This window comes from Ornithodoros turicata, chromosome 1 (genome assembly GCF_037126465.1).
Source record: "Ornithodoros turicata isolate Travis chromosome 1, ASM3712646v1, whole genome shotgun sequence".
Lineage (NCBI taxonomy): Eukaryota > Metazoa > Arthropoda > Arachnida > Ixodida > Argasidae > Ornithodoros > Ornithodoros turicata.
In genome coordinates this window covers 128,788,134-128,798,895 of record NC_088201.1, presented here as the reverse complement: position 1 = coordinate 128,798,895, position 10,762 = coordinate 128,788,134, and the positions used below count along the sequence as shown (strand labels likewise).

At 45.6% G+C, this 10,762-nt stretch overlaps 1 protein-coding gene across 1 annotated transcript in view; it reads left to right on the top strand.

Annotated features, from left to right (window-relative positions):
- Positions 1-220: 220 nt before the first annotated feature.
- LOC135368854 (venom metalloproteinase antarease TserMP_A-like) overlaps positions 221-10,762 on the top strand; it is a 93,501-nt gene continuing 82,959 nt past the window's right edge. The window contains exons 1-3 of the mRNA XM_064602395.1: positions 221-363; positions 4,727-4,899; positions 5,964-6,056. Coding sequence (XP_064458465.1) covers positions 294-363; positions 4,727-4,899; positions 5,964-6,056 — 336 coding nt within the window. The 5' untranslated portion in view covers positions 221-293. The remainder of the gene's footprint in view (positions 364-4,726; positions 4,900-5,963; positions 6,057-10,762) is intronic.

The following is a 10,762-nucleotide window of genomic DNA, read 5'->3' as shown; positions in this document are numbered from 1 at the left end:
GGTACGAAGCGTGCGTCTGCTCTAAATGAGTGTTCGGATACTAACACAGGTGCCGTCTTTCGTTAATGTGCCCAGAAGAGTGATGAGTGTGCAGACACATTGTGTAGGGAATTGTCCTGCTGCTAAAAGATTAATAACAGACTGACGTCTCAATTGATCATATTAACGCGCGTATCTTATTAACGTGCGCAATTATGCGTTGTGAAGAACCATCGCACGCAGTCTCTTGGTTGTGGCTTCACAAGGTGTGCGAGGTTAGTGTAGGCAACGAGGAAAGAGACCAAGTCAGCACAATGAGCTTCACTTTTATTAGTGCTTTTGCTATTCTGCGTCTTCTGTCACGATGCACTTGTACCTGTACTGGTAAGCTCATTTTTCAGTGTTGATGCACAGAGTGCGTTCAGATAATGTATGCACATAAATATGCATGTACCGCGCGGCCTACTTACCAGAGGAACCTTCGCTGGTACAAAACAACAGGTTTTGCGGTAATAGTAATGTTTTGTATTATGATACTATCACTGCCATACTAACACTTTTGGGCATGTGTATTATATATTTTACTCACTATCTCATTTGTATCCGTAATGTACACATAATTCATGTGTAAGACCTATTATAAAACTCGAGAAGCTGTAATACGTATTCAGAAGTCGTAAGCCCGACCTACAGAGTGTCGCCCGTGTATTTTATCAGTAACTTTCCCTGGTGACACATACTTCTTGATAAAAACAATGCCCCTACCACTAATTTACCTCCTATATTATATGCTTCCTATGAGAGTGGACCTCATCGTAGGCGTTTCTGGAGGCTCTCATGCATTCCCTCTAGTTCAGCGTCCATCAGAATGAGTTGTAGAAGAGACAGACTTCTCCATTGCCCACACTAACAACCTTCCTGAACCGTACTCTCAGGATCTCTTAACAAGCTAGACCCCGTCTCTCACAAAATTGTTTGGTCTCTGGCCACATCCAGTCCACCAAAGCTCTGCCCTCAAAGCTCTCTTCCCCTTTCTGGATACCATAGGACTTCAATCCTTATCGCGAAGGGGCTCATTATTTCAGTGCCCGCATCACAATCTCCAATGGGGTAGAGTATCGCGCGCGCCGATAAAATTCCTCATTCATCATCTCACAATAAAGTTGTTGTTGTTGGGTCTTGACTGATCAATGCGTCGTGGTGTGCCACCTGATGTTCGTCCGGTAAGCAGGCAAAATGCTACGTGCTCAAATGTGGCAAAACCTCATCTGCGCACACCCTGCACATGTTTTCGCAACTTACGTGCAAGACCATTATCTCCGTCGTTCTCAACTCTTTACGATGAAAGAAGGAAACCTCTGAAAAGGTTAGCCAGCTGTAGGACACGAACCTATACATCTTATTTCAATTCTTTACGCGGCCAAGATACGGTCAAAAGTGCAGACTTTTCCGTTTCTATGACGATGAAGGTGGTTGCAAAGGGAGCCGACCATCGGAGAGGGGCCAATGTTATGATGTCCTTCAGGTACTTCGGGCAACCAAGCACGTATAATACATCGCTTCCTGACTAACGACGCATCTCAGCAATGTTCGGCGACGCCGTCGACGGTCGACTAAAAAAAATCGCAGTTTTAGAAACCCAACACTTAAGAAACCGTTCAAATTAGGAATGTCGAATTCATGGACTACAGTGTGCGAAACAGAGCCATGCATCTAGTTGATTGCCTGTGGTTTCTCAACCCTTTTAGCCGGAATAGACCTAGAAGCGGTAACCAAAAGATATTCTGAAGGTAACATGTCGTCATTGGAGCCTAGTGTTTGTCTGGGGCCTAGAATTAGCTCACAGCAATGTAGAAACGCGGTTCCTCGTAAAAGTCATTAATAAAATGAACCGAAGCTATTAACAAAAGGGTGAATGCGCAGACTAACTGGTGCACCATGATGAAAAGAACCAATAACGGAAAGACCTGGGCCGCAGACAACCACGAGAAAGGCTGTCAAGTAATACGTTCTGTTGCCTTTCCAAATACGCATAATTTAGGATACACAGTAGACTTTTTTGGTGTAAATGACTTGTCCCATGGCGCACACCTTTTTGGTGTTGCCTTTACACTCAAATGATGGGTGTTTTCTAATACTCCAGTTAATTAAGTGTATATCTAATAAAACACTGTTATAATGGGCGTTTAAAAACAAAAACACCCTTAAAAGGGGAGCCTTTTATTATGGAATTGTTTGCTGGCAAATATTGTCTTGCAAATACCTAGTGTAATAGAAGCTTCTGCGGCAGCATGTCAAGACCAGTTCCGAGACACGCAGTTCGACGTTCTTGCTTCTACGGCAAGCACCATCCTGAACACGGCAGACTTCCAGCCGTGGTTCCATCGTAGAACCTAAACCGGAGCGCAATGCGTCGCAGGCATGCCTTGTTAACTTGGTAACACTGTGGAACCAACGTGAGAGCCAAGGCTTGAAGAAACCTCGGGCACCCTGAGTAGCCTATATTGGCATGTCGGATGGATCATATACTGAAATACAATTTGTTGGGATACGTTCGTTGCATGTGGTGGGGCGGGAAACGTTTGTAACGGTGACGGGAATGCGTTTTTGCAATTAACACCCAGGCTTGCAACGAGTCAAAGATATCAGCTGAATACCTAACATCCTTCCCTGTCAAATGCTGTGTCTTTAACTCAGGTTATCGTCTATAATGCATAGATTGAAAAGTTACCCGTAAAAAGAACTCGTTACCAGTTAAGTTACCGTGTGCAAAATGTAACTAAGTTAATGACGAAGTTCTTCGAACGAAGCCTGGAATGTAACCCGCTGTTACTGAGTTCCTTAACAAAAAGAACGAGTTACTTCCAAGTTACTTCGGACACAAAATAGCATTACGCAGGTGCAGCGCGCGTGAGCAGTTGAGCCAGACCTTGAGTTGCCTGCGGAGGAGTACAACACGCTTAGATCGTCCTGGTTTATATCCAACAATAAGCCTCTCCCCTGTTTGTAAACAAATGATGTCATAGTGTTCGCGCCAAAATTTGGTAGAATTGAACTACGCTCGAAGCTAGAGGTGAATAAGGGCGCGCCCGAAAGCCACGATCTTGAAGGGATTACGATATGGCCCTTTAAAGGGATGCGACCCTCGGTCCTACTTTTCTTTCAATGGGAGGCAGCGACAAAGTGCCCGTTCGTGGAACCCAGCCCTCTCACTCCGATTTGTTGCCGTTTCAGTCTGCCTATCAAGGTCATGACGACGTTTCTCTGGTAGAGGTCTGTTCGAACGCTTTGCATCTTTACTCCCCGTGGGCGCACAATGATTCAGCTTCATTTCAATGGCAGCGGTCCTTACTTCCTGAATAAAATGCTGTCATTGATTGAAAATCATGTTTTATGGTGACAAACGCCACGGAGGAACCGGAGACGCAGCAAGAAAATATGTGCATGTACGATTGTAAATAAATGGCGTCAGAGGTGACGTCAGCAGTATGAATAATAAGTAGTGCATAATTGGTCATGGCACGTTTTCGTTCGCGCACTTCGTTTGCGTTGTATTCCTTTTTCCTCACCCGTGCAACAGTACCAGACGAGAACACAGAAAAAATAAACTTTATCAGGTTTAATGAAACATATCATTACGAAATTCATATAGTTATCACATATCTTGACAACTCCAAAGAGAAGGGCACCGTGATATCACACAGAAACGAGGAAGGTTCACTTAAGCTCCATTTCTCACCTAGAGCAATAGGCACACGCAGTGATTAGACGTTTGCATTTATTCAATGAGTGGCCATAATTGCAACAAAACATGACATCGTTGGTGCACAGCTGATTTCTGCTTACACTCACGCTATCATGGCCGCTCGTCCCATGAAATTTTTCTTCGCGGGGCCAGCAACAGGGGATGCGTTGTATTCATCAGTTTACACGTGTTAATATTGGCCTACAGCTCCGAGATATCAACGTCGCTACCTGTTTAACCCAAAAAGTTTACGAACTCCGCATTACAATGCACGGACACACCGCACGGAGACACAGATGCACGGATAAACACGCCCACTGTGACACATGCGCAAAGGAACAGGATACGGAAACGTACTCGGGTGGTAGATGATTTCGTATATGTGCACGAGTGGGGCAACAGAAAGTTTTTTTTCTACATTGAAATTATGAATAACTTATTAGTACACATACAACCCATGCCCACGTTTAAAGTTTTTGTGTTTACGATCGTACCTCTACTGTCAACACCCAGGATCGCTCGTGCCTCATGATGGTAGCCTTGCCGATGGGTCTGATTTAGTATTTTCGCTTGTTTTCGCTACCAGATTAGATATACCTTGGCATATGTTGAAAGAGTAGGGCGAGGAGGGCGAAGCTCGTTTTAGAGCTTTCTGATATGCGATCCTCGTATTACAATACACTATTAGAGGGACAATTGAGACCTGTTACGTTTCAGTCAAAATCGTTTTTAAGAGCGATGTTTTTAGGGAAATACATTCTACTTCACGATTACTATTGTTTCGGTTTGATTTCCTTCATCGGCGTGAGTACCCGCCAAATAAGGCGAGGTGTCACTCTGGAAGCTTCGCTTCGTCCTCGTATATCCGGCGGCTGTTATCCGAGTATTACGTGTTAACCCGATTACATGGTTTCGCTCTTTTGGGTTGATTTGCCTCTACGGTACTACAAAATCACTGATCCAGAGCTACGTCGAGTAACACAATAATTATTGATCCCGCAGGCAAAGAGCCTCCGACGGTATTCTACCCAATGTTGCTGGCAGGCAGATCCACCGATGGAGCCAAATCGGTCTATATCGACGACCAGCTAACCCTCAACCTGGAAAAGACATCTGTATTGTCCGAGCCATTTACGCTGACAGAATACGAAGGAAAAGTGCCAAGGGACTCAGTCGTAAGTGGAACCTCACTTATTTTCTTTGACATACTTTCTTGCATCGTTGGCGGACAATTTTTTTCGTAATATTATTGGTCGTTTTGTCAACCTGATTTTTCCTGTTTCTTTTTATTTTAGTTCCATGTTAGGGCCGCGAAGCACCTGTCTCTGTTTTGCCAACCTGAGACTCAGCTCTTCGACGCAAAAATAATTTCAGGGCTCTGACTCAACAGACCCATTATAAAAATGCCCACTACTGGCTAAATCTCGTGTCTTCAGAACCTCATCGACTTTGTGTCGTTACAATCCACTTATCTCGCACTCCATTCCCCGAGAATATTGTTTCTCTACGTGAGGTGGAAGCGCCATAAAATTCAAATTAATTTAACAATTTGAAAAGTATTCTATAGGGTCCGCAATATACCAATGCGACTGCCAACGTTGCTCCACGACGATCTATTCTCGTCTCTACACCACAGCTACCGGCAGACTTCCAACGTGCGTGCTGTTCGTGGGAGTGAGGCGACAATTCTCGATGACGTTACCTCCTGTAAGGTGAACCGAATCTGTACAGTTTTGCGTCTTCTCTCGAAAATTCATGCCAGCACGAATGCCAGCACATACAGCATCGTTGTGCGAGGTCGATTTATGTGAAGAAATAAAAGAAATGGAACTATTTTGGTCCGTGATGGCACATTAAGCAAGAATTAGGGGAATTTGTCGCAGTAGATCACTTTCCGTTAGTCGCTGCGTTTTGTGGTTCACTGCCGTGTCTTTCACCCGAACGACCATCTGTTGAGAACGTCCCCGGCTATGGTCGAGTCTTTTAAGGCAAATTGCGAGCAAAAAAATCGGTGCAGTTCTTGTGTTGCCGTTCTTGTTGTTCTTGTTGTTCTCTAGTTCTTGTTGTTGCAGTTCTTGCAGTTCTTGTGTTGCCGTCATCAACAGCAAACACTCTCAATACCGCGCTGTTTTACACACAGTAAAAAACACCGCTTGGAACTGATAGCTTTAATTAAATAAGCAGGTAACGGTACGTGCATGAATAGCTAAGCATACCATAATTTTCGCTGCCGACGCAGGTTGATGTTCGGGACATCGAAGACAACCTCTATCACGACCCTGATAAGCTGTCGGCTGTTATAATGAGAGACCAGGACACTGGGATTGAAATGGTAAGTGACTTAGTGGTGGTCTTGAACTTTATTTTCGAGTTCGGTACGATAACGAAACCGAAAGTCACTCCATACCGCCTAGTATTCATTGTGAAGAAAGCCGAAATTTATTATCCCGAAATCCCGGGATTTGGCCTCGCGAAATCCGGATATTTCGGGACACGAAATTGTGCCCCGGGATCCGAACCCTAGTCTGTTCGGGCGACGTATGCCGCGCATATATCGGCGATGTCGGACGTTGGTTGGTTGACGAGGGTATACGGATGTGTGGTGACGTTCGTAGCGCTGTTGCTAACGTCGATTACTGCTCCCGCAGCCCTCGCTGACGGGTGTCTCGAGACAATGTGCACGCATGTGAACCCTGGAATTTCCAGTGGCGGATCCCCCCATGTTTCGCATATGCATTGGAACGTTGCGCGCCGCACGACATAATCTTGCACAACGTGTAGTCTGTTTGCGTGGAGCGAGCAGACGTTGAACGGTGCTATACTGAGAGAGTATGCGGGTCGTCGAGATCGTCCAGACATTCCGTCGTGACAGTCTTACGACGATGGTTGAACTCGTCGCGTAAATCGCGCCGCACAGGGCTACTAACGTGGTGAAACTTGAACGTTTTCTTTGCAATCTGATGCGTTACTTCAAGAAGAGGCCTTCTAGGGACGCGCAGCGAGTCAGTGCTACGTAGACGTGTGATTGGACGTGCTCCCTGTTATATTTGTACATCACTTGGGAGTACGTAGCGCCCTGGGACTAGTGGAACGTTATCGCGCCGGTCCGAATAACGGGGATTTGCATTCTGCGGAAGTATATTCCGCGCTTCATGTTCAGTTGTACTTTGACGGTGTGCCTAGTGAGCGGCACCCACTCTGGCTCGACCGCGCCCTTCAATACCTTTCGCAGTGGCGCTGCTTTGAGTCTGGTCAGTTTGTTCGTTGTGTCGCTCATAAAGCGGATCCATATGAGGAAGGGCTAGCTACCTTCGTCAAACTTGACGTGCTTGAGTGTTCCGAACTCGCCCTTAACGAGACCATCCGAACGTCCAAGTAGCAGGTGAGCATGTACGGCTTCCCTAAGCTGAGCAATATGGCGAAAGATATTTCAAAGTGTTTCCCATAATTCCCTAAATCCTAAACTTTGCGGCGGACTGCCGACAGAAGGTGAATAAGTGTCATGGTCCTTGATGAAAACGTGTTCAAATTTTTAGCTTCTTCGATGCAGTAGAACGCTCACAAGATGATTCCATAGAGGGCATGTTTTCTGCTCGCAGCGCAAACTTCAGAGCAATATGGCGTCGGAACGCGGCGGGTTTGATCTTAATATTTCAGATTTGGTATAGGTCTACCGCCACAATGAACTCGTATTCTTTTATTTTTTTGTGTGTGTAACAAAAGGGAATGATCGAGCAGCATCGCTGGATTACTTGGTTTTAAGTGCACCATCTTCGTAATGCAGCCCTTTGGTCGTTTTTGTAGTTCTTTGACTCCCATTACGCACGTCGCGTTGTCGAGTGCCACTTCAGGTGGTGGACCAACAGACCCATGCAAAATGATATCTTTTCACTTTTCACTTTCTGCAACTTTCTCCTTTGGCAGGACATGTTCAGTCGTATGACGTTGTCAGTGTCAAGTCACATAATGTTCACGACCGCACTGCTTGCATCTGGCTCCTTTAGCCACGCCTGATTTCTTAACAGCTTCAACTTCTTGCTCGTACCCTAGGATTTGAACTTTCTCCTTTTACTTGAATTTGTTCACGTTGCTCTTTACTGTTCTCGTGCGTTCTGCAAGCGGACACGACACGGTCATAACTTAAAGGTACTGTAAAGCAGCACCGATCAAATGTCATTTAGTGTGGCTATTCGATAGTCCAAGCCACCAGGACAAAAGCTGCGCAAGTTTCATTCCAGTAGACCGTGCAATTAATTAGAAAATTACAATTAAAAATTACGGGCAACACTGTACTACGTATTTGAAATGAATCCGTACTCCTGACACATACGGCGGCAACCACATTGTATGCGTATAACACTGGGCCCGACAGAACAATTCACCACAATCCACCATAAAATCCGCCCCTGCAATCTACACAACGATCCACATCTGAGGTTAAACGGATAAGCGAACTGAAATGAAATGCTGAGCCGTTGAAAAAAATGTGTCAAACGTTCAAGAAGCCAGACAGCGTCGGGACTTGTTTGTTCACAGAGGTTCACAGAGAGAGTTTGTTCGTTCGAAAGAGGCCGCGAACAGAAGGAGCGCGCAGGCGCAGTATAGGGAGAGCCTCCATCGAACAGCGGCCAGCGCTGGGTTACTTCGCAAAAACAGGGGTTAACAGGTTAAACTGTTAACAGGGGTTTCAAAATGCATAGGTGAACAGGAAAACTAATAATATGGTTACTAAAATAATGAAGTTCCGGTGTAATAGCGTGTAATACCAATTTTCAGTGTTGCCTGCTGTACAGGGGGTTGTTTGGCACCAGCCGTCTCACCGCTCCACTACGCCGCATCTTTCATGGCAAATTAAAAATATTTATAGCGCGTTGTCGGTCGTATAGTTCCTTATATGGTATTTAGAAGCAACAAAGTCTCTAGTCACATCACCGGCATATCATGCTTGTCTACTGGTTTACAGTACCTTTAAATCCTCCTGAATCAGCTGCCTTTGCAAGTTTTCTTCTTTCGTGTCTCTAGGATGATTCTTGTTCGCAACATTCTCTTTTCGTTCTCTGCAAAGGCGCACTATCTAATCATAATGGTGCCGTGATGTTACACAAAAGTGTTGTCTGACTAGTGTGGCCACCTGCTGCACGTGACGCAGGGTAGGACTCCGGACTATTTCGACCACCTGGGGTACGTTTGACGAGCGGCGGAACTGGAAGCGACACACGGTGCTGGAAGCAATGTCGCACTGCTTTGCTAAAAGCCTTACGTTTGTTATCCAGCCATCGAGTGGCTCCTCTGGTCTCTGATGCCGAACAAATAATCCTGGTACGCAAAATGGTACGCTTTCTCGTTTCCTAAATTTTGCGTCCTTCCTCGCCTATGGCAATTAAAAAAAGTTGCCGCCTTTAAATCTTTCGACTTTCCATGCCGTGACGAGGTATGTGTCCGCTGTGTTCTGAGGCTTTTGCGGCGGCAGTAGGCTGTTTGACAGCGTTGTTGGTGCCGCCTTTGCTTGAATGTCGGTCATACCGGTTGGAAGCGTCTTGGCGTTCGTCAAACTTCTGACAGCATGCAAACGGTGTCTGCCCTGGCATTGAGGCGCACACCAGGCACCAGCGGAACCACAGTGCACCTATATTTGTCTTTCATGCCTCAAGTAAGGTAGAACAGGGTGGCGTGTTACGAGATACAGCACAGTATCTTATCACCGACTACGGAAACAAGGGGACAGCATGCCATCATGTTACACCAGACTTCATCGTGACCTTGTCTACCACAAATGAACGGATGCTTTTACCTACTCGGCCATGGTGCTGGTGGCTTGAGATCGCGAATCGTGGATGTTTAGCGCACGAAACTGTCTCGTAGAGCATGGTTCTTGGAAAAATATTGCGTTGCAGAAGAGGACACACTAAGCGTTGGACGTAATAGGCTGTTTTAGAATAGGTTACACCCCTGACACATGGCAAATGGAATGTCATTCCCAGCGTATGACACACGGTGAAATCAGATGGCAATATGTGCGAATGATATTCGCCAAGCTAATGAGTTCGTGAACAATCATTCACTCTTCCCCCTCGGACGGACTGGGCAAACCTCGTAGTAGAGAAGTAGCAAAAACAGTAACGATAACCCGTTCGAAGAAATTGAAGACGAATGAAAAGTTGTACTCCAATAATTTATCACGAACGTCATAACTTTTGACACGGAGCAAGGAAGGCTTAACACTGTTTTTCGGTGAACTCTCCTCGTTCCCATTCGCGATGTTGCTAGTTTGGTGCAGATAGGGGGGGGGGGGTATGTTTAATGCACTTACCTGGTGCAGATAGGCTTCTTACTTGACTTTGCGTGTGATACTTAGCCAACTAAATATCGTCGTAAAAACGCAAAGATTTTATGACACACTCTAATGTTTCGCTAGTTTCTAGAAAACGAAATAAAAACGAAACAAACGTACCTGTAAAATGCTTCATGTGTTCAGCCCTGGTGTCTTAATTATCGACAGTGACATCATTTTCGAATGACATTATGTCTCTTTGTGTAGCTCGATGTAAGACAAACGAATTACATTCTGTCTGACTGTCATTCGCTGGGGATGCCATTCAGTTTGCCGTGTGGCAGGCCTGTAAGTATAACCTATGCACTTTGGACCCCAAAACTAGTAAGGTCGTCATCAATGCGCAATGCGCGTAATAATGCTTTTGTTTTGAGCATGCGTAGTGGAAATCCCTTGTCTCTTTCCAGCCTCAAAGCGCCTGGGGGCGCTATTCTAGACCTACCCAGCGTTAATGTCGCAAACGATATCAATTACCCTAACCGCAGCTTGAGGGCCATTTTATTCGAAAACAGTTCAAATGCCAGGGCCGTCCAGGTTTATTAACAATAAAATATTTCACTGGCAGTTATAACAGTTTAAAAACAAGTACAAAACAGTGATTCGGAACCTACACACAGGGACCCGTTCTGGCATCCCGACGGGTTAGGGATCGCTTTGCTAGGGATCGCCCTATCGATTTGGAATATATGGAATGGCTGCTTGGCCGT